Genomic DNA, 22462 nt, shown 5'->3' on the forward strand with positions numbered 1-22462 from the left:
GTTTGCCATTTGATGGCAAAAAATTCTAGACACTGTCCCTTTAATTTTCACAATAACTTTTTAATGACTATGTTTTTAATCTGTATGTGGTCCCCTCCATTATTTCAGTTCTAATCTACGGTTAATGCATATTTTGATAAGCTGTTGTCAGTCGTGCAGAAGGACACTGGTGACACCGCAAGTTACCTCCTCACCATCACCGCCCACCTGAGGTCAAAGCAAAGTAGAGGTCAGGATTACCGACTTTTTAAATTTAAAGACTTGATTAGATGAGGTGATCAAATCAAGAATTTACCCCCAAAAGTGCTGATAAGGAAAAATGGCTACTCACGCTGAAGCGAGGGGAAAAGGCGAGCGATGACGAGGACATGGATTGTGCTGGGACTTGTCTGCTAGGAACATGGGCCTTTGTCTTCTCCGACAGCCATCGTTTCAACTTTTGATCTGCATGAGGAACAAAGATGGCGTATACAATCAATAACCTTAGGTTGGACCCCAAAAGCCAAAGTTGGAAATGTCGAACACAGGATGTGTTTAAGCAGAACTTAAAATTGACAGACTGAAACGTAAAAAAAAAAAATCAATTATGGATTGTTTTAAAGACAAACTGGTACTATGGGAAAACAATTTTTAAATGAGTCTTCGGAGGACCCACAGTGTTTATCGTCGTGCTGCTGTCTACTCACTGTGTTTCCTGCAGTGTTGTACAGCCTTGTAAGAGCTCAGCATGGCCAATGGGTGGTAGGAGAGCGTGAAGGGACACACAATGGAGGCCTGGAGAACAGAGGCAGTTAAGTTGTCATGGTGATAAATTTGCAGTATATGTTTCAAGTGTTCTACCTTGGAGCGTGTGTCAGGGTAGGAGGCAACAGGTTTACATCTGTAAAGAGCCAGGATCTCCTCCACTGGCAGGCTGCTCTGAAGACGGACGGCGGGTCAGTGGCTCACAGTACTAATGTGTTGCACGTAAATTTAATATACATAAAGTGACATTGCTTACCATGATGATGCCAGCAAAGGATGACAAGATCATGGCCTCGCGTGCCAAGCGATTACCATAAATTTGGTAGTTTCCTGGAATTCTGTGCCGTCTACTGTGGTGAATGAGGAAAAAATGATTTCATATATTTGCGTTTGCTTTGTTGATTTTGGTATTAGAACAAAAATGCTTATAATCAACACAGTAACAAAAACATTTGTTTTTCAAACATTTCACTTCTAAAGAGCTTAATACTCAAAATATTATCAGAGCTTTTTATTGCATATGTAACCTGCTAACATTTTTAAGACTAACATAAATGCATAAATAAATGCATCTTGTTAAGATTAGATTCAGAACACGTCAGTAGATACCCTACATGAGATCTTTGTCCTGTGCTTTGAATCCTGGGTCCTCCTGCAGCCACCAAACATCAACGCTGATGGCAAGATCATAGTGAGCCTAAAATATAGTATATACCAACAAAATTCATCAAAGACGTAAAACCGAGTTGCATCCTGCTATTTAGTTAATTGCCTAGTAAACCAATGAAAAAAATTTACCGCCGTGTGTGTGTAGGTGTGAGTGAATGAGGTGTAAATAAATTTATGCTATCCTCAAAAAATATATTTAAATATACATTTTTTAACTTTTTCTTTAGCACACACAAAATAACACAAATGACATATGAAGAAAAAATTTAAAGTGTGAGCAGTCAAAAAATTTGTTTTGTTTTTTACCAGGTCATCAAGCACGGTAGAAGCTCCTTTTCCTGTGGGGTCAAATGAATTTTCTCTGATTTTCTGCCCGACGTATTCACCCCTGGAATCAGGAATGCGAAATAAATAAAATCCACTTTTTTTTTTTTTTTAGAGGAACAGTGAGTAAAAAGTCTTCATTATAAAGACTTAAAATAAAAAATAATAAAAATGTTCTATCACAATAACATACATTTATTTTGTTTACAATCAAAAGTCAAGTAATCACGAATATATGGGTCAGGGCTCTCACCTTACGGGAAGTCTGTGATGACATTTTGTTTGAGTCTGCTAAAGATATTGGTGATAGGCTTGCAAAGTGTTGGCGTGCTTCAAAATGCACGCGCTTCAAATTTAGGTCAATGCATTCAATCAATTCACCGCTAGATGGCATTGAAAAATTAGAAATGTCTACACACGGTCCCTTTAATGTGTATACAAAGTACAGGTACTCACAGGAGAAATTCAACATTTCTTTTCAGCTGCTTTGACTCCATTTTGGCAACCAGTCTTGTTTGTTCAAAAGGAAGTAGCTGCAGAAAACAGCTCGACAGAAACTGAAGCAAAATAAAATCAAAATCAACTCGCTTTCGATACAAAGACAAAGAGTACAGTAACCTATGCAAAACACATTTGTACTCACCAAAATGGTTGCACACAGCAATCAAAAGATGTCTACATTACATGTTTGTGCCCAGCAAGACTGGATTGAATGTGGTGACCCTCACATGGGAAACGATAGGCAAGTCTCAAATGAACAGGCGGACTTGAATCATTTATGAAGAGCTTTCAACACGCATGCATCATGAACAGTCCAGTCAGTCAGAAAAAAACATTTCAACATTTTTAAACATTAACATAAACCTTAACAATAAAACAGTTTTATTAAACTCACTAAATGTGCATTAAAGCCAACAAGATAAAAGTATCAATCAAGTAAGAAAGTGAAAATCAGGAGCACTTGTGACTTCTTCTGTTGGTCTTTAGAAACTGGAGAGTTTAGGAACTTGCCATCTGTAAATTCAACGTCGCATTTTGCTAAAAAAAAAAAAAAGCATTCATTTCATCTTTTTACATGAACAGACTTCACGGGGAAGTGGCACTCACCTACGCAGGGATGGTTCTTTGTAACTGACCGCGTCCTTGCATCTTCTGCTTCTACCCTGGTTCTCTTTACGTGGGCCATCATGGTTGTTGGTCACTGACATTAAGACTCTACCTGCTGAAACACACGTAATTTTTTTGACTGCTCACGCTTAGCATACAATCCGATTAGAATATCGCTTCATGCTTTGTGCCAACCCAAAGTAAATAAAACTGATTGTTCCAGCTCCGTGGTTCAACTGTACAGAAAATGTATGTGATGTTTATGTTGTCAACTCACCTGGAGAAGAGACAGAGGTGATCAAGGTGGTCTCCTCCATCAGTTGCTGCCCATTTGCGGGGTGTCGTTTAGGACTACAAGTTAAAGAGCCTGGCTCGGTGTCTGCAATAGAGCTGTTCAACGATGGTGGTATCTCATTAATGAGCAGGTCACCCAAATGCTGACGAGCTCCTTCACCTTCAGTCATCTCTTTCGACATGTTTACGGGAGGCATTTCCGGATTGGAAAGGAAGAACGTCTTTCTCGGACTTCTGAAGCTGTTATCCGCTGAAGGGAGTTTGAACTTATTTCGGTACCATTTAGGATTCTTATCCACCCTGGAGTCTGATTTAGAAGTGCTAGTATCTTCATCCAATAGGAAGGTGTCTTTCAAGAATAAAAAGTCAGGGGAGTCAGTGGATTCTGGAAGACAAGCCACGTGCTCACTTTTGCCATGGAGATGTTTGTTCTTGTCCTTCACATCATCATTAGAAGATTGTGATTTTTTCCTTCCGCATCTGCTTGAGACCTCCTTCCTCGCTTTCTTGGGCTTCTGAAACTCATGACCTGAAACCGAGAATTCCTCCAGTGGCAGTACATTTTCTTTATTATTACTGCCATACAAGTCTCCTGGAAGGCTTCCTGGATCCTGAATGGACATCCAAGGACGCTTGCAGGAGCTTGGCATTGCTGTGACAGAACCGGCATCTTTGGTTGCTGCCCGAGAGTCCAAGGATTCTTCAATATGCAAACTGGAGTCGTTATCTTTTGACAACAGTCCAAGTTCTTCTCTGATTTGTGGAGTCTGCTCCGCAGATATAACAAATGTTCCCCTGCATCTTGAGTTGGAATGTCCTTGAGATTTTGTGGAAGACTCTGTGTTTATCTGCGATTCATTTCCACCAGTGGGATAGCTTGCTCCCTCAAATTGTACAGTTTCAAAATTGTCTGCTCCGTCATTGTGGTCCACTATGGACCCACCATTATCTTGGTCATGAGGTGACAACATTGTTGCCACACTGTGGATGAAAGAACTTGTCTGACTTTTATTTCTGGGCTTCCTGTATGTGACTTTTGACTTTGTTTTTTGGAAAGGGTCTTTCTCGAAAGGGAAAGTCTCTTTCTTGTTGGGTTTAAAGGAAAAGACGTCATCATCCATGAGATAATCACCCAAGGCAAGACAGACAGAATCACCAGAATCTATTGTTGACTTGATGCTTTTCACCTTTTTATCTCTCTCAATTCTGGATTTCACCCTTTTGGGAATATGTGACGTGGGTTTACTTTGAAACTCAGCTTGGAGATGCTTGTTAGAAATGTCTAGTAGTTGGCCTTCTGGATGCGAGGTGGTGCTAAGCGGCTCAGGCTGTGGCTCTTTAAGACCACAACTTGTCCCGCCCATACCTTGTGAAGTGTCTGCTGGACTTGACGCAACCAAGGTACTCATTTTTATCTTGTTGCATTTGGGTTTTGGTAGTTTAGAGGTTTTTTGCTCTGTGGAATGATGAATTTCTGCATCATTGCTGTGAGTCAATTCCATGGTTGGATTGGAAACTACAGTGTTCTCTGGCAAATCACAAGGAGCGTTGACTTCAGCAGAGGGACCCAATGTTCCAGCAATATTAATTGCTGAAGATGTTTGGCTGCTCAGGTGACCCGGCAAAGAGTCGATGTCGTAAGCAGACTGGGAGGTCCTGTGTGACACCCTACTCACTTCCTCCCTGAAGCTGTTGGACTGGTGTGCTGACTTCCTCTGGAGTGCTTGGTGGTTTGAATACCTTTTCTCTTTGTCTGTTTCTGCTGCGGAGGTGTGAAAAGCAACACAAATCAATGCTTTCAGAGACTTAACAGAGAAGTGACAAATTGATGACCAAAATACTTTATGTAAAGACAAAAGTATTGGGACATTCTACAGAAAATAAGCATGTCTGCCTAAATTTTCAGGAACTTAGTTAGGGGTTTGTGATCCTAATAGTCCTGGAACCACAAATGTATAATTGGATATGTTCATTTTGCAGACACCAACCCAAAAGGTTCCTGAATAGCAATAAAATACTTCTTCTTTTAGCTACCGAATAATTACTCTTGGCACATTTACACCATTAACAGTGGAGGTCATTTTAAAGGTCATTATGGTCTTGTGGTTACATCTAGAGCAATGGTTCACAACCTTGTGTTGAAAACAAATTATGCCTATGTGCGGCGACCTTGAGTGTCCTGAAAGGCGCCTTAGGAATAAAATGTTTATTATTATTATTAAATTTGCCTTAGTCCAAAAATCAAGACATCATTAGGTCCCAAGACTTTTGGACAGCATGGTTGCTAAGACTCAAACCTCTGCTTGGGACAGGTAAGACTGCCGGCATGTTGTTTTCAAGAATACCTGCTTGCATTTCTGAATCCTTTGGAACTTCTCGAAGATCTGGTGCCACACTTGAAAGGCTGTCAGGAAGTTCACTTTTAGTGAAATTAGATATCAGATGGGGTTGACAGTTTGTAATGTAAAATAAACCTCACTTTTCAACTGGAGGGTTGTCGGGTTCAGTTCGGAAGACGTTGTGGTCCCCGGATGGTTCAAAGAGATCCTGTGGGAGGTTAATAAAGACACTAGTTTACATTTACATTAAGAGTTCAAAACATTTGTAGTATTTTGTATTAGGTCCCATTTGATGAGGGACGTCTAACTATTTCTACTTCTATTAAATTATTCGACTCTCCATACATATACAGGAATAGGACTCTACGTGTTTCGTTGTAATATAACTGATTTTAATATAGGAGCTTAACAGATTTTTGTTGGCGGTGTGCCGCGAGATTTTTTCCAATGAAAAGGTGTGCCATGAATGAAAAAAGGTTGGGAAACACTGGTCTAACTGGTTCTCATTGAGCGCTAGCGCAATATCCTGGGAGGGTAGGATGAAACTAGGGCACCCACTCAAAAGGCCAAAAGTTTGTAGTTACTTGTATCAAACCACTTCTTGCTGAACAAAAACCATATCATACAAAAAAAAATTCCGTTGCGTTTAAAACCCTAACTCCTACACAAATATTATCTGCTTCTAAATTTTAGAACCCAAGGGCCACATTACCAAATGTGCAAATATTAGGCAAGATGTCAAAAGCTGACAATCTTGTTTTACAACATAATTCCAAGACCTAATATTTAAACATTCAGGTGGTTTTTTTGTTTGCTTTCTCACAGTAGAATTTGGGTCTTTTTACCAATCTTGAATGTCACTGTGAAGATAAGCATGAATTAATACCCTGCACTCACAATTTTTTTCACATACAGACCGAAAAATATCCCCATAAATCACATCAAGATTTCAACTCACATTGTCAGGGAATAATTCCACCACCATGTTCAAGTGTTGGAGACTGTTGCGATAAAGGTTTTTCAAGATGAGAAGCTGTGGAAGAACAAGGTACAGTGTTATCATGTTAAATTGCTGAATATTCAAAGTCTTTTTTCTAAACATGAAACATTTATTTTTGTGTTATTAAGACGGCAATAAGTGAAGGGGGGTTAAACACAGATTTTTGTAACTATCTGAGCAACAGCATGGACTGTCCACGAGTTAGTTGACTCATGAACATCTGTCAGCTCATCAGAAGCATGCCCAGGTACTGTAGAGTGCATACAAGCAACTACTGAGCATCAATTGTAATTCTCATGAGGAATCTCCACAAATTGTGATCTGAACTTTCCCCTTTTGACTTTAAATCTTGAGAGCCATGGGTTAAAGTAAATCATCTCACCAGTTCTCTGCATTTGTGCTTGTAGATGGCCAAATCAAAGTGTGCAGACGCCACTTCCTTTCTCAGGTGCATGTTGTCCCTCTGTAGTAACGTGTGCTTCTGCTTCTCAGTCTGTAGAGCGAAAGCCAGGGCCGTGTTGTTGGCCTTCAATGAGACCTTGAAAAAGGAGTAGGTATCTGATGGAGCAGAGGAATGAGAGATAAGGATAATTAAGCAGTTTTAATCTTGTAAATGTCATGACATTCAAATATATATGAGAGACTCACTTTGTAATTTCTTTTTAGTTTTGGACAAATGGGCAACATTGACCAAAAGGGGCTTCTGTTTTTTTGTCATTGTTTACAGTCTTGCTTTAGACTGATAAATCCAGTCACCTGAAAGACAAAAAAAGAAATTAAAATACATTGTACACGCAGCTTCCGTGGCAAAGTATGTGGCAAAAATGCATTAATCCATGGATGTACACATATTTGATGTATTTGTAAATTCCTAATTTGTACAGCAGGGTATCATGTTAGCAAAATAGCTAACAAAAAAAACGTCAACTTCACTCGAGTTACAAAATAAAACGTTATGTACACTTACATTTAAATGTTGTAGAATGTGATCGCATTAAAAACAGCATTAACGGCCCGTTAACATTTGTCATCAACATCTTTTTCGTTTAGTTTGAGCGATTCGGAACTATTTGACTCACTAGGCAGTTGACTTCAAAGAGTAGATCCCTCAGAATCGAAACAATCAAATTTAACAACAATTCATTTTTTTTTGAACAGCAACAAACTACGTCGCGTTTCTGCTTAGTTTTTTTCTTCTACATTTAATTATTGGCTGGTAATTTCAAATAATGCTCAGGCACATACCGCTACTCACTGTGCAGAGCGCGTCGCACTCGCGAACTAAATCTCCTCCTCCCACCCAATCAAGTAAAATTTGGAACTTTTCTACGTTTGGTTTTAGTATATTCATAGGCAGTTATTGGGGTTATTTTACTCAACACAGTTGATTTTTACGGATTCGTGGTTGTAGAAAATCAATTCAAAACAATCCTATCTAATCGACCTCTCAGTTGTGCTGGCTCGGCTTGTCATGTCTGCCCGTTAACTTGGCTCGCAGTGACTGTCAAAGCCTCTTTTCTGTGTGTGGGAGTCAGCTACGATGTTCTCTGCAATGCTCTTTTTAGATGCTTGGCTCGATTGAGGTCTTCAACCAACGATGTCGAATCCCCACGTAAATGGGTGAGTCAATGGCAGGATCAGAATGTTGCAAAAAAAAAAAAAGGTGGACAACCGGCTAGTTAGCATAGGAGGCTAACACTACGTCAAGTACAAGTGACCGGCTAGCTAGTCAACATCTTATTTACGATCTTTGGGAAGCTAAAGGCGCTTTGAAGTGATTGAAAATATTAATCTTTTGAGGACTGACAACTGCGATCACTCGTAGAATTACCTTGAACTAACACGGAGGAAAGTTTATCAGCCTTAGCATAAAATTCGTTAGCAAGACGTAAGGGACCTTTTATTTATGTTGTATGTTTACTATATGGCTGGATGTCAAGCTTGACCTGAGACACCAAACACACCCGCGCGCACGCGCACTCAGTGCTCCGTAACGTCAGTCACGCTACGGCCTGTTATGGTCACATGACAAGGTTGGTAACGTGATGCGATCACTTCTGCAATTTTCTTTACATTTGATGATCGCAAATGGCATGAACGACAATGTTCGGACAGTTCTTCAAAGAGTAAGTTTAGAGTGATTTATGATACATGTATGCAGAACGTCAACGACGTGAGAGTAATTTTCGATTCCTCTCCTCGTTATTGTGTAGTTTTGAGGGGTGCTTATATGCTAACAAACACTTGTAGCTACTAAAGTGATGTCATTTAAAGATTTCCATGGTAAACGTAGCGTTTGTTATGAACATGTAATGTTGACAGTGGTCACTTTTAGTTAGTACTAGTCATACACTAGTTTTTCCTTTGTATAGATTGCTGGTTGTTTATCTCAACTCAGCAAATGTTTATATAGCTCTGTAATTTCATATGTGCAACTTTTAAACCACTGAATAATGTAATTAAGTTTCCCTAATGACACTACTGTATAATAAAATATATGAATAAAAGAAAACTAACTCATAGCGGCTGAATGCATGACTGAATTCTGCATTATTTTGTGAATTCCATAAATTTTGTACACACCAAACTTTTTGAAAGTGTTTTGTTGCGTTTACAGTTTTCCAAGCAAAAAGTAGACCTTTGCAAATGACTTGTTTTGATTAAACACAAAACTAATCTGTTTGCAGCGATAACTAAAACAATCACAAATAATTACTGTTCATAAAATGACATTCGAGGACTATTCTATGGTAAACAAAAATGTCTCTAAACAATTACTCAATTATTAATATGTCTGTCGAATAATTTGATGTCCCCTCTTTCCAAGGAGACTACAAGAGATGGCCGCCGGGGAAAAGTCCATGCCATCGTCCTCATCGGACTGGAGTGTCGAGCCACCGGCCATCTCGCCCGCCAGCCCTTCTCATCTAACTCACTTCAAGCCACTCACGCCGGAGCAGGATGAGCCGCCACTGCGGTCGGCATACAGTTCCTTTGTCAGCTTGTTTCGCTTCAACAACAAAGGTTAGCGGGCACACCTCACAGCCCCACCCTCAAGTCAAGCTTATTATTGTTACTACTAATTATAATAGCAACAATAATAATACTTTTATTATGAAAGACAAGAACTTTTGAGAAGATTTGAAAATGAGAGGAATTGTAATTTTTATAAAATGTCTTTTTTAAGTTACTGTAAACTTCAATTAAGCTCATGTGTTTGTGTTATTAGAAACCTTGTGTAGCTGCTGTCAGTCATGTGGCATGTCATGTGACATAACACCCCACAACCAGCATCCCTGTGCTGTATTACTATATTATCGGCTGTAATGCAGGTCACACTTTAGAGTACAGTGTTGCTCAAATATCCATCCATCCAGTTTCCGAACCACTCTATCCTCACAAGGGCCTAATATATCTTTATTTTCTTTTTGCTGTAACGACTAATACAAAACTAATGATCAACGAATAATAGAAAAGAGGAGGAGACCCCATTTCTCGATAAAGACACAGTGCACACCACTGTCCATTATAGAACACTCAGAAAGGGGAACTACAGTATTTAAAGCTTGAAGTGAAGCAGTCTCACATTTCACAATTTCACACATGCGGTATGTCGCATTTCGACCACAAATAAAAAAAAAAAAATAATGGAGGAAAGATAGAGGTGTGTGTTTTCAGGCTGGACGTAGTCACAATGTTGAATTTGTGTCATCTAAAATGTTCAAAAAGGACACACTGTGCTGTTGACAAAGTTCTAATAACATTCAAAAAGACTCCAGGATGTCACTTTATAAAGCTGTACTGAAAACAATGTACATCATTTAAAAAAGAACAAATATTTAAAATACAACTCAACTCCCACTTCATTAGCTACACCAGCACAATCTAATGAGATCCACAACATATGTCCTGAATATATTGTCCCACTCAAAAGCAAAATATTTGAAAAAATAAGTTCTTTACAGCCTTTATCATCTTACTCATGCTGCACTTACGTGTGTGTTCACAGAGGATGGCCGACCTGCCGCCGCCGTCTCCGATAAGGTGGATGAGGTGCCCCCTTCCCCTCAGTCGGAGAGTCGCAGCTGGTCATCCAGCCCTTCCCACTCCCGTTATGGCTTACGGACACAGCGGAAATCACACACCGAACACCTCAGGCGCACCTCCACCGCCTCTGGTAAAACACACAAACGTGTCGATGGTGTCAAATGGCGCTTGTGGGAAAACAGGTCACCCTTTTTGGGTGTTTTAGTCAACTTTTTTCATTAAGTGCTTTCAAATATGCTCGCTAGGAAGAATTGCCATACCAAATAGCTGTAACATGGGCTCTCGTGTGTTTTCTGATTCCAGTGGATTGGCCAGGTGAGGGCTGACAGGGTGTTCCATTTGTGCATGCGAGTGCGTGTGTGTGATATCTGCATTTGTAAAACGATCATTAATTTCACTTTGGTTTGTTCACTAACCTGATGGTCAAGTTCAGAGTTGCTTAATTCTCTTGAAAATGTTTCCGTTTTCAAGGTTTGAAAAGTGCTTGAAAATTTTAATGCAGAAAAAGTATGCTGTATTTCCTCAATTAATGAATGGCTGTGAAATAATGTGAAATTAATTTGTGGAATGCTCAAACTGTCACAATAATAAAAACGAGGGATGTCCCCGATTTCTGATCATGTGATTGACTTCAACTTCGTCATTATAATAGTAAATAATAATGACTTGGTCATTAAACTCATCTTTTGGCATTCAAACACAATGACAAATGTTTGGGTATAAAGGCAAATTGTAAGAACAAAATAGAAAGTCACTTTCACTGTTGACTATGCACAAGCTGCATTTAGGGACCGCCAACAAAACTGGACATCTTAAATATGAAGCAATGAAAACAACAGGTACAGCATTGGGTCTGTCTTGTCTGGTTCACTAATTGAGGCAATATTGTGTTTTTTTTTTTTTTTTTACTCTAACAAATATGTATTAGTTTTAAGATGCAAACAAAGCTTAAAGTAACTTTGAATATAGGAATGAATTAATTCTTGAAAAGCTAATGTTTGGACTTTTTTTTTTGCTTAAAGATAACTGGTTTGCATCTTGTTTTTTACTAATCACAACTGAATTGCAGTTTTTGGTCACATTTCCGTTTTGTTTAAATGCCCCGAGAAGGATAAAATGCCTTATTTGCAAGCATATTTTCCACATATATTTCAAATATATTCAGTTTGTGTGTGTGCGTGTGTAATCTTCCTTTCAGATAGCAGCAGGAAGTCAGATACGGCATTGAGCAATCATGACCCTCGCACAGCGGTGCAACTTCGGACAGTGGTGCAACGACTCAAGGAAATAATGGATGGAAAGAGTCAGGTATTCCCATCTTCATCAAAAATCTCATCTAATACCTTATTAGATAATATTATCATTGGAAATATATTTGATTTGACCAATTGACAGCAGTCCGACAATTGTGAAAATGTTTTAATGACGTTAAAAAACTATTGTGATGCTTTAGTAAATCTGTCTATAAGTTTATTTTGTCTTCTGCCATCGGGGAACAAATACCTTTGATAATATTTACCCAGTGGGTCAACAAATAAAAATAGTCAGAGCCTTGTCTGGTTGTCTTTGTAGAGAAAGACTTTGTGATGTAATCCCATTTGTTGTGACTCTTGCTTTTAGTGGGCTCTTGAGTCATGAAAGAGTCTCCAACATAATTTTGTGAAGCGCAGCAATCTTCCTAATTCTTTCTCCACCGACACAATATTAATACCATGTTGCAATTATTTGAACGTATTGTTGGAAAGAAAATTTTCCCTCGCTTCCAGGACAGCGACTTGAAGCAGTACTGGATGCCCGACAGTCAGTGTAAGGAGTGCTACGACTGTAACGAGAAGTTCACCACATTCCGTCGGCGCCACCACTGCAGGCTGTGCGGACAGATTTTTTGCAGTCGATGCTGCAACCAGGAGATCCCCGGGAAATTCATGGGCTACACGGGTAAGCGGCGCGCACGGCAGATGACGGAATAGACCATCATACTCAAGCATAACATGGATGACTCACTTTACCATTTATAGGAGATTTGCGGGCCTGTACGTACTGTCGAAAAATAGCACTGAACTACGCCTACTCGGCTGAGTCGGGCTCCATCAGCGAGGACCTGAACGTCTTGGCTGACTCTTCCTGCTCTGTGTGTGTATTGGAACCCAGCGAGCCGCGGACGCCCGTAGGCGGACGCAAGGCAAGCAGGAACATCTTTCTGGAGGAAGACCTCACCTGGCAAAGGTAGAACCATTTTGAAGTCGTTTCTGTTTTCTTCCCTGCCATTTTTTCATTTTTTTAATTTACAATAAAACTCAAAAGTTTCAGCTGACTCAAGACCATTTTGATAAATCCTTGAGCAAGATTCTTAGCCCCCAGTTGCTCCTGGTGCTGCACCATCAGTAGAAACGCTTTCAGGGCTTCAACAAGTGGAAAAGCACGAAGTGAAAGATGCTTTAGGTTACACCTTTTAACTTGCGGCTGCTTTTTACTTCTTCTGTCAACCTTCCTCAAAAAATATTTCTCTATCCCTATCTTTTCTCTTCCTCTGTCTTTCTTCTGGCCTAGAAAAACTCCCATTGGGATGACAAAAACGTGAGTGTAGCCATTTTCTTCATTTAAATTCAGCCCAGTGCTTTCTTTAGAGGAGGAACATATTATCCATGCCCATGCTAAATGGCCATAATTATTTTGGGAAAGATGACAGCAGACGAAATGACCCATTAAGCGTGTGTGCTTTGGTATATGCTTATTAGAATGATTCATCAAGAACCACAGAAGAGTGTTCTCCCTTCCAGACTTGCCACGTTGCAAGAAGATGTGGGTAAATCTCCTACCAGGAGGAGGTGGGTCAATGGTCCGTCGGCTTATAATTGGTTGAAAATGGAACTTGGTTGCAGCTGTTGAGTATTTTAGTTACCATTAAAAATTCGATTGAGAATTCAAATAAAAAAAATTAAACGGCAAATGTGAAAAAAAGAACCAATTGGCCCAAAAAGGGTCTTTTATTAATTTGTTGTGACTTCTTTTTTTTTTTTGGATGGTCCTCTACCAGGTCTGCCAGCGTCTCTAACCTGTCTCTGGACTGCTCTGGATCTATGGTGCCGTCATACGACAGCTCGGTCAGCCCACCCACCACACGAGCCTTATCGGGCGCCAAGAGTATCACCAAGCTGGACCACAGCGAGGAGGAGAGGAAGAACCTTGTGGTAACTCCCTTTTAAATGTTGCATAGTTTGCTCACTGCTTGCGGACGTCACGAATGTCCTATGGGTTTGCCTCTTTTACAGGACTCATCGCAACTAAAGGACCTGTGGAAGAAAATCTGCCACAACAACACAGGGATGGAGTTCCAGGACCACAGATACTGGTTGAGAACCTACCCTAACTGTATTGTGGGAAAGGAGCTGGTGAATTGGCTGCTGAGGAACGGCACTATCTCCAACAGGTACCAAAGTCAATTGAAGTTACACAACTTTATATTTAAGTCAGAAAAGGCACTTTTTTGGTTGCACAGATTCTACCATCAACTACAGTGACAATTATGCACCTTCGATGTAAACACTCAGGAAGGAGCACTTTTGAAATTGTCCTGTTCCCTGAAAAACACCTCACCCAGATTTTCCCCCCTTCAGGGCGCAAGCAATCGCCATCGGCCAGGCCTTGGTCGATGGCCGCTGGCTTGACTGCATCACGCACAACGACCAGATGTTCAGAGACGAGTACGCCCTTTACCGCCCCCTGCAAGTGAGTAGAACTCCTTGGTGTTTTTCTCAGCCGGCATATCATACTGATGGTACCCATCTGGTCCGCAGAGCACAGAATACTCCGAAACACCATCTCCAGACAGTGACAGCATCAACTCTGTGGAGGGGCATTCTGAGCCATCCTGGTTTAAGGACATCAAGTTTGATGATAGTGACATGGAGCAGGTTGCAGAGGAGTCCGACTACAACGTATCAAGTATGTGCCGTCGGTTCTTTAGGCTAATTAGTCCTTTTCACCCTTAACTGTGTGTTTTGTGTCCAGGCTCTGCCAACCACAGCAAGAGGACGTCCGTCAGCAGCTCCCAGTCCGTAATGGACAGCGATTCGGCTGCCTCCATCAGCCTCAACATGGAGCACAACAATGTCAACTTCCACATTAAGAAGCAGTCCAAGTATCCACATGTGCCTCCCACAGCTGAACAAAAAGGTGTGTTTGAATTTTTTTCACTTTAAGCATGACTGGCTGAGTCAACCTTGCAGGAATATTGTTCCCATCACCTACTTCTCTGTTTCACAGCTGAATTTTTCATGTCAGAGGACGGAGGAGAGAACATTGTGATCAGCGATGCCTTCATTAAAGGTAGAATTCTCCTAATCAAGCCGCAAAATTGCCATTGCTATTTCCTGTGTGACTGATTTTTTTTTTTTTTTTTTACCTCTCAGAGTCCTTGTTTAATCGGCGCGTGGAGGAGAAGGCTAAAGAGATGCTGTTCACACCTCTTGGTTGGCACCACAGCTCACTGGACCAGCTCCGAGAAGAGAACGGAGAGAAGAAGGCTATGGAGAGGCTGCTGTGAGTGGAGATGCAAAAATCCATAATAAAATAAATGCAGATGCAAGATATATATCATTTAGTCTGCTCAGTTGTAGCTATTTGGAAAAAAATTCATGCCTCTCTTTTCTTAGCTCCGCCAATCACAGTCACATGATGGCACTGCTGCAGCAACTGCTCTACAGCGAGTCACTCTCGCTGTCTTGGCGGGACATCATTGTGCCAGTTGTCCGCCAGGTGGTCCAGACAGTGCGACCCGATGTCCGGAACTGCGACGACGACATGGACATTAGACAGTTGGTCCACATTAAGAAGGTGAAGAAGCATGTGGGCGACATGAATTGCACATTTGATTGTGCCCAGGGGTTGAAGCTAATCGCCATGATTGTGTTTAGATCCCTGGCGGGAGAAAATTCGATTCAACTGTGGTAAATGGCTTCATATGCACCAAGAACGTTGCCCACAAGAAGGTTAGTGGGGTTTGTTTGGATTTAAAATCATATTTTGGATGCCGCACATGTTTCCTCCCTACCTATCACAATCCATTTTCTATGTAGCTTGTTCTAAGAGTCTGATGAGCTGAATCATATAAAAAAATGCAATTTTAGCAAAAAAATTATGTTTGTACAAAATTGTCTTCACCTTTTCCACATGTAGATGAATTCGTACATCAAGAACCCCAAAATCTTGCTGCTGAAGTGCTCCATCGAGTATCTATACAGGGAAGAAACCAAGTTTACTTGCATCGAGCCCATCGTTCTCCAGGTCGGTATTTGTTTGCTGAGGCTATTTACCATCATTTCTTAAACTCACAAGATTTTTCTTTTTTTTTTTTTTCCAGGAGCGAGAGTTTTTAAAGAATTATGTTCAACGGATCGTGGACGTCCGACCGAACCTGGTGCTGGTGGAGAAGACGGTGTCTCGTATTGCTCAGGACATGTTGCTGGAACATGGAATCACCTTGGTGATCAACGTCAAACCGGTTAGTGAGGTCATATCGTTACCACTCCTAATATTTTGGGGGGTCATTTTGTTGTATCAAACTAGAAGATGCGAGTTTGTAATCTTTAAAAATCTTTTTGCATTTTAGCAAGTGTTGGACCGAGTGAGTCGAATGACCCAAGGAGACCTCGTGATGTCCATGGATCAGCTTCTTACCAAGCCTCGACTGGGCACCTGTCATAAATTCTTCATGCAACCCTTCACCCTGGCCAACGGTGAGTGTTTGCGTTCTCTCGTTCAGTCCAAGTACGTCCGTCGTTCAGCCAGCGTGACATATTATTGCTTGCTCACAGATGATGTCAAGACGCTGATGTTCTTCGAAGGCTGCGCTGCCCACCTGGGCTGCTCCATCAAGCTGCGCGGCGCCTCCGAGTACGAGCTGGCCCGCGTCAAGGAGATCATCATGATGATGGTGTGTGTGGCCTATCACTCGCAGCTGGAGATCTCCTTCCTCATGGATGAGTTTGCCATGCCACCCAGCTTGGCTCAGAGCACCTCCTTCCCCTGCCTGCTGGATGGCAAGGTTGAGGCCAATGCCGAACAGACGGATGAGGAGAACCACAACCCAACTGTGAGAACTGATGATTGTGTGACATGTGGATGTCCAGAGGATGACGCATTTGGAATTGAAATAAGCCAGGAGCATCCAAGGTCATCATCTTCCTCTGTTCAAAGCGAGGAAGCTGGTATCAAACAGACCTTGACTTCTTCACCATTTTCAAGCGCTCCTGCTCCTCCTCTGTCAGTTTCTCCGCCGTTTCTCATGGAGGAAGAACAACAGCTGACGGCGAACGCATTCAAGAGGACCTCGGATAATGATGATACATCTGAGCGAGGAAACCTGGAGAAGGAGGAGGTGGAAAGTACAGAGGATAAGGGACCAGAAATGTCGATGCCCCGGTTGTTCCGAGACCCCTTGCAGGACGACACGGGCTTGTTTGTAGCAGAGCAGGTGACGTCCACCGATGACCGCCTGAAGTCCATCTCTCAAGTCTTCAAGCAGGAGCTGAAGGATATCATCTTGTGTATCTCGCCCTTCATTACATTCCGAGAACCGTTTCTCCTCACGCCTGCCGGCATGCACTGCCCCAGCAGGGATTACTTCCCTGAAAAGGTATTTGGATTTTACATGCATCAACAATGTGACAGTGACAAAGTGGTTCCTGCGGTCATGCTCGGTTGTGTCTTCCATACTTTAGGTCTACCTCTCCCCCCTCCTCAATAAAGATTTCAAAGAACTAGACGGGCGGCGGAAGCGGCAGCTCCTCAAAGACTCTGCGTCCACCTCACTGGGCAGCAGCCAGACCAACGGCGTAGCTCCATTAAAACACGTCGATGTCCTCCCGTGCCACGGCCTCACTAGCACCCGTATTGTCGAGCAACTGAACAGCAGCCAGGACCTCGCCAACATGCTGGCAGAATACAGAGCAAAGGGAGGGCGAATTCGCCAGAGGGAAGCCATTGACCCCTTCAATGCTGCCAACGCGGCCGGACTGGTGAACGGCTACCATAAGAACGAGGAGACGCCCTCACCACTCATCAAGGGGCCCATCAAGGCCGATAGCGAAGACGACAAACCAAGCAAGCAGAACGAGACCAGCGTGGTCCCTAAGGTAAGGAAGCGTTTCAGCTTCTCAGGTTCTTATGGTTTTGTGTTGCCTATAAATTTTGATGGTCTCATTGTCAGATGGACTGTCTAACTCCAGTCAATCATCAGCGGCTGTGCGTGCTCTTCAGCAGCTCCTCAACTCAGTCCAGTAATGCTCCAAACCCTTGCGTCAGCCCCTGGTAAACTCCAAATCATCACTGCAAGTACTAAAAATTGTGTTTTGTGAGTTTCGTCGTCATTAAATTTGTCGACAACAGGATCGTCACCATGGAGTTCTACGGAAAGAATGATCTCTCACTGGGTGTGTTCTTGGAACGATACTGCTTCAGGTAAAATGATTGTAATATGTATTGTGTATTTTCCAGCTTTATGGTTGTTCACCAACACAATGTTCGGCTTTTGCTTTGCTTCAGATCATCTTACCAGTGTCCAAGCGTTTTCTGTGAGACTCCCATGGTGCACCACATCCGCCGCTTTGTGCACGCCAACGGCTGCGTGCAGATTGTGCTGAAGGAGCTCGACTCCCCCGTTCCCGGTTACCAGCACACCATTCTCAACTACTCCTGGTGCCGCATCTGCAAACAGGTCGCTAAAAATACAGTTTAAGTTAACCTGGCTTCGTGGGTTCTTATCTTGGCTTCTCATTTTCAGGTGACACCTGTGGTGCCGCTGTCCAATGACTCCTGGTCAATGTCTTTTGCCAAATACCTGGAGCTGCACTTCTACGGCCACCAGTACACTCGGCGGGCCAATGCGGAACCCTGCGGACATTCCATTCACAAAGACTACCATCAGTACTTCTCGTACAACCAGATGGTGGCCTCCTTCAGGTAGGTCATAAACCCTCCTTCCAACTTTATACCATCCAAACTCTATCAAACATCCGCTTTATCTCCCTTTTAGTTACACGTCTGTGAGGTTGTTGGAGATTTGTCTTCCCCGCCCCAAAATTTTCATCAGGAACCAGGGGCCTTCCAAAGCCATTCTACAGCAGGACCTGAAAGACTTCTCCCAAAAGTAAATCAACCCTTCAGCCTGCAATAGTTTCAGTGCATTATCCAATAGTCTCTTGTGTTTTTGATCTTAGAGTCACGCAAGTCTACTTAGCCATTGATGACCGCCTCACTTCGCTGAAGACTGAGACCTTCAGTAAGACACGAGAGGAGAAGATGGAGGACCTCTTTGCCCAAAAAGATGTAGAGTTTTTCTCACGTACCGCATGTATATTTCTGCTTTCTTCCTCCTGCTTTTTAGTGTTCATGATGTTCTGTGCAGATGGAGGAGGCTGAGCTGCGTAGTTGGATCGAGAAGCTCCAAGCGCGGCTACAGGCCTGCGGTCTGGATTCTCCGCAGCAGCTCCAGGCAGTGCTGGAGTCTCTTGTAGTGAAGAAGCAGAGCCTCTGTGAGATGCTGCAGTCTTGGAACAGCAGGTCAGTCACGGCTGCTCTTGAGCGCTGTTACATTCCTCAACGTGTCGCTGACTACTTTCCCCCTTAGGTTACAAGATTTATTCCAGCAGGAGAAAGGCCGTAAACGTTTATCAGTCCCACCGAGCCCGGGCCGCCACCGACAGACCGCCGCTGATGACAGCAAGGTTAGTGTGGTGCGTTCAGGTGCTGATGAAATTTTCCTCATGACTTGACGCGCATTATTTTGTTTTAATGACAGAGCACCCTGGACTCCTCACCACGTAACCCCTCGCCAGTAGTCCAGAATGGCGACAAAGGTAAGCCTTCCAGCTTGTGTGAAATCCTGTTCAGCTAACCAAATCTGCTAAATTGTCTTTTTTGAACAGAGGACCGTCACCTCAACACTTTGGCCTCCTCATCGTCCTCCTCCAACGCGTTGCTGTCGCCAGTGGAACTTGGGGCCGAGCCAAACACGCCCGGCCCCTCCTTCACGGAGCCGGATTCTGTCAGCATTCCTGAAGGTAGACATACGCAGTTATCGGTACTTTCTCTCCTGTTTCTAAAATCACTTTGTGTTGAAATATTTTCCTGGGTCACCAGATGTGTTTGACGGACACTTGCTGGGTTCCACTGATAGTCAAGTGAAGGAGAAGTCTACCATGAAGGCCATTTTGGCAAATTTTCTACCCGGTAACAGCTACAACTCTATTCCCTTCCCGTTGTGAGTATTGCAGCCGCCACTTGGCGCCACAAAACACGTTCTCATTTTATTTGCAACATATATACATTTTGAAGTATGACATCACTTCCTGTGTTGCAGTGACCCAGACAAGCATTACCTGATGTACGAACATGAACGGGTTCCCATCGCTGTGTGTGAGAAGGAGCCAAGCTCCATCATCGCCTTTGCACTCAGGTGACCACTCTTAAAGTTTTTTTTTTTTTTTTACTTACATATATTGAAGTAAATTTCTGTCCACAGCTGCAAGGAATACAAAACGGCATTGGATGATTTGTCCAAGGCGTCCAACGCAGGAGCGGACGAGGTGTTACAAGCCAACAGGTTCGTCCCGTCTGCTGTCATATAAAAAAACAGTACAATGATCCATTTAGAGAAGAAAGTGTGCATCAACGTAATAACTTATGTCAAGTAGCGGCGAGAGCCGGGCCAAGGGCAGCCCCGCCAGGCTCGGCGAGTCATCCGTGCAGAGTCGCAGCATCACAGAAGCTGACCCGCCCAGTGAGTGTTGATGTCTGCATGCATTCACCATCCGCCATTTGCTGATGATGTCATCTTTGCTCACCTGCAGAGGACGCTGATGTGGCTGACAAACAAAAGAAGCAATCGCAGAATCCACACATTGAGCTCCGTAAGTTTGGTGTTTTATTTTATTCCCCCCTATTCCGACATATAAATGGTCATTCCCGCTCCCCCCGTTTAGAGTTCTCAGACGCCAACGCCAAGTTCTATTGTCGCATCTACTACGCTGACGAGTTCCACAGGATGCGGGAAGAGATCTTGGAGAGTGCCGAGGAGGATTTTGTCCGCTCGCTGTCCCACTGCGTCAATTGGCAGGCACGTGGCGGAAAGTCTGGAGCTGTTTTCTATGCCACTGAAGGTCAGACCACTGATTTAAAAAAAAAAATCTAATCTGGTATGCATATTCTTTGAGAGTAGAACATCTTTTTCATCTGGATTTCAGATGACCGCTTCATCCTGAAGCAGATGCCAAGACTGGAAGTCCAATCCTTCCTGGACTTTGCTCCTCACTACTTTACCTACATCACGGGAGCTGTGCAACAAAAAGTGTGCAAAATAAACCACGGCATACACTGTACGTGTCTGCTCCGGATTGACGCCATACATTTGTGTCACAGAGGCCGACTGCTCTGGCAAAGATTCTCGGCGTTTACCGCATCGGTTACAAGAACTCTCAGAACAACACTGAGAAGAAACTGGACCTGCTTGTGATGGAAAACCTTTTTTATGGACGCAAGATGGCTCAGGTAAGAACATTGATGTCCTGAAAAAGGTTCTTTCAGTTCTTTTCCTGAATGGGGAAAACATTTAACAAGCGTGGCTTCACTGAGCGTTCAAATAGTTCTGATGATCTTTAAACAGGAAGTCAAGTTCTTGTTTTAGTGCAGAATAAATGAATGGGAAGCACCACGTCTTCTCTGCCCCTGCCAGGTTTTTGACCTGAAGGGTTCGCTGCGAAACCGCAACGTGAAGACGGACTCGGGCAAAGAGAGCTGCGAGGTGGTGCTCCTGGATGAGAACCTGCTCAAGCTCATCTACGACAACCCATTGTACATCCGCTCGCATTGCAAGTCGGTGCTGCGCGCCGCCATTCACAGCGACGCCTACTTCCTGTCGAGCCATCTCATCATTGACTACTCACTACTGGTGGGACGCGACGATGCCACTGATCAGCTGGTGGTCGGGATCATCGGTAAGGAAGACGTCGAGGCATTTTTGTCGCAATCTCATGTTTTGTCGTCTTTCACAGATTACATCAGGACTTTCACGTGGGATAAAAGGCTGGAGATGGTCGTTAAATCAACTGGGATTCTAGGAGGTCAAGGTAGGGCTCGCTTATCTGGACTGCTTTGCTCACTCAGGCCCTGGAAGCCTGACTTGCATGATCAGCTGTCATTCCATAATTTATTAGCTAATTCCAAATGGTTCAGATAGTTTTTGAAACAACCGCATTTATATTGTCTCTCTGCAGGGAAGCTGCCCACAGTGGTGTCGCCCGAGCTGTACCGCGCCCGCTTCTGCGAGGCCATGGACAAGTACTTCCTCATGGTGCCTGATCACTGGACTGGATTGGGTGTCAACTGCTGAGCGGGACACATGCATGGGATGCAAGAAAACCTGGTCCAACATTTAACGCACGCTGGAATTTTAAAAAAAAAATTGTTTTCACTGACAAACAAGCGTGTCAACATTCCATACAACACAAACCATATTCCGTCATATTTTTAAAGACGTGCACTGCTGTGGAGATGCACTTATTATTTTATCTTGTGGACCCACGTTGACGCTGTCATTTAGTTTGCTACTGTAATTTAAAGTTTGAATATGTACAGAGATTATGTAACTATTAAAATATTAACATTGATCTTTAAATACGTATTATTGTTTTGCATCAGTATTTACATACATTTGGGCACTGCTTGGCAAACTATGGCCTGAGGAACAGACGCTCAACCCCATTTGTGAATCTATCATTTAGATTTAGTGCTTTGTAATATTTATTTCTAAAACATTTTTCCCTTAAAATTTATTTCAAATGTAATATATTAATTTAACATGATTTATAGTTTATTAAATAATTGGTTAATAAATTCTAATTAATTATAAATGTACTTTAAAAACTTTTTTTCATAAAAT

General features: G+C 42.6%; 3 protein-coding genes across 16 annotated transcripts; 1 reads left to right on the forward strand and 2 right to left on the reverse strand.

Annotated features, from left to right (window-relative positions):
* Nucleotides 1–39: 39 nt before the first annotated feature.
* On the reverse strand, nucleotides 40–2333 carry LOC125974101 (uncharacterized protein C2orf80). Of its 2 annotated transcripts, none has more exons than XM_049728972.1 (8): nucleotides 2194–2333; nucleotides 1720–1801; nucleotides 1359–1441; nucleotides 1001–1091; nucleotides 841–918; nucleotides 687–774; nucleotides 332–444; nucleotides 40–207 (listed from the first exon to the last, which is right to left on the reverse strand). In XM_049728972.1, exons 1-8 carry the CDS (start codon nucleotides 2232–2234, stop codon nucleotides 148–150), a joined length of 636 nt encoding a protein of 211 aa, XP_049584929.1. In that variant the 5' UTR covers nucleotides 2235–2333; the 3' UTR covers nucleotides 40–147. The 2 variants fall into 2 exon arrangements, with proteins under 2 accessions (XP_049584929.1, XP_049584928.1); XM_049728971.1 differs by having other exon boundaries at nucleotides 1001–1094.
* sgo2 (shugoshin 2) lies at nucleotides 2146–8378 on the reverse strand. 11 transcript variants are annotated; one of them, XR_011087308.1, is made up of 10 exons: nucleotides 7723–7862; nucleotides 7126–7233; nucleotides 6860–7035; nucleotides 6436–6510; nucleotides 5618–5685; nucleotides 5436–5542; nucleotides 3122–4900; nucleotides 2845–2959; nucleotides 2381–2775; nucleotides 2146–2294 (listed from the first exon to the last, which is right to left on the reverse strand). XR_011087308.1 is itself a non-coding variant. In XM_068651734.1 (9 exons), the coding sequence occupies exons 2-9, from the start codon at nucleotides 7193–7195 to the stop codon at nucleotides 2760–2762; spliced, it is 2406 nt and encodes an 801-aa protein (XP_068507835.1). In that variant the 5' UTR covers nucleotides 7196–7233; nucleotides 8309–8378; the 3' UTR covers nucleotides 2146–2759. The 11 variants fall into 11 exon arrangements, 10 of the variants coding, with proteins under 10 accessions (XP_068507835.1, XP_068507834.1, XP_068507833.1 ...); XM_068651734.1 differs by lacking the exon at nucleotides 7723–7862 and adding an exon at nucleotides 8309–8378 and having other exon boundaries at nucleotides 2146–2775; XM_068651733.1 differs by lacking the exon at nucleotides 7723–7862 and adding an exon at nucleotides 7922–8061 and having other exon boundaries at nucleotides 2146–2775.
* On the forward strand, nucleotides 7948–22198 carry pikfyve (phosphoinositide kinase, FYVE finger containing). 3 transcript variants are annotated; one of them, XM_049728949.1, is made up of 43 exons: nucleotides 7948–8097; nucleotides 9305–9501; nucleotides 10487–10654; nucleotides 11723–11832; nucleotides 12291–12462; nucleotides 12543–12750; nucleotides 13075–13101; nucleotides 13263–13352; nucleotides 13562–13715; nucleotides 13797–13954; nucleotides 14142–14253; nucleotides 14322–14469; nucleotides 14536–14700; nucleotides 14791–14853; nucleotides 14937–15066; nucleotides 15180–15360; nucleotides 15441–15515; nucleotides 15703–15810; nucleotides 15887–16027; nucleotides 16136–16262; nucleotides 16341–17161; nucleotides 17247–17660; nucleotides 17735–17835; nucleotides 17914–17985; nucleotides 18070–18241; nucleotides 18308–18486; nucleotides 18560–18673; nucleotides 18744–18852; nucleotides 18932–19086; nucleotides 19154–19250; nucleotides 19325–19382; nucleotides 19452–19586; nucleotides 19666–19786; nucleotides 19886–19981; nucleotides 20048–20128; nucleotides 20217–20305; nucleotides 20376–20435; nucleotides 20508–20684; nucleotides 20769–20872; nucleotides 20944–21072; nucleotides 21257–21518; nucleotides 21576–21650; nucleotides 21798–22198. In XM_049728949.1, the coding sequence occupies exons 1-43, from the start codon at nucleotides 8075–8077 to the stop codon at nucleotides 21911–21913; spliced, it is 6294 nt and encodes a 2097-aa protein (XP_049584906.1). In that variant the 5' UTR covers nucleotides 7948–8074; the 3' UTR covers nucleotides 21914–22198. The 3 variants fall into 3 exon arrangements, with proteins under 3 accessions (XP_049584906.1, XP_049584907.1, XP_049584908.1); XM_049728950.1 differs by having other exon boundaries at nucleotides 20220–20305; XM_049728951.1 differs by lacking the exon at nucleotides 13075–13101.
* Nucleotides 22199–22462: the final 264 nt, after the last annotated feature.

This window comes from Syngnathus scovelli, chromosome 8, assembly GCF_024217435.2.
Source record: "Syngnathus scovelli strain Florida chromosome 8, RoL_Ssco_1.2, whole genome shotgun sequence".
In the NCBI taxonomy this organism is placed as follows: Eukaryota; Metazoa; Chordata; class Actinopteri; order Syngnathiformes; family Syngnathidae; genus Syngnathus; species Syngnathus scovelli.

Bases quoted from the DNA above. Each gene is read 5' to 3' on its own strand.
- LOC125974101 (XM_049728971.1), bottom strand. From the start codon at position 2,234: ATGGAGTCAAAGCAGCTGAAAAGAAATGTTGAATTTCTCCT. The intron at 1,442-1,719 runs GTAAAAAACAAA...ACTATATTTTAG, and splicing joins CTACCGTGCTTGATGACCTG to GCTCACTATGATCTTGCCAT. The intron at 919-1,000 runs GTAAGCAATGTC...GTCCGTCTTCAG, and splicing joins CCTTTGCTGGCATCATCATG to AGCAGCCTGCCAGTGGAGGA.
- sgo2 (XM_068651734.1), bottom strand. From the start codon at position 7,195: ATGACAAAAAAACAGAAGCCCCTTTTGGTCAATGTTGCCCATTTGTCC. The intron at 6,511-6,859 runs GTGAGATGATTT...GTTCTTCCACAG, and splicing joins AGCACAAATGCAGAGAACTG to CTTCTCATCTTGAAAAACCT. The intron at 2,960-3,121 runs GTGAGTTGACAA...CGTGTGTTTCAG, and splicing joins CACCTCTGTCTCTTCTCCAG to CAGGTAGAGTCTTAATGTCA.
- pikfyve (XM_049728949.1), top strand. From the start codon at position 8,075: ATGTCGAATCCCCACGTAAATGG. The intron at 13,353-13,561 runs GTGGGTCAATGG...GTCCTCTACCAG, and splicing joins AAATCTCCTACCAGGAGGAG to GTCTGCCAGCGTCTCTAACC. The intron at 21,073-21,256 runs GTAAGAACATTG...TGCCCCTGCCAG, and splicing joins ATGGACGCAAGATGGCTCAG to GTTTTTGACCTGAAGGGTTC.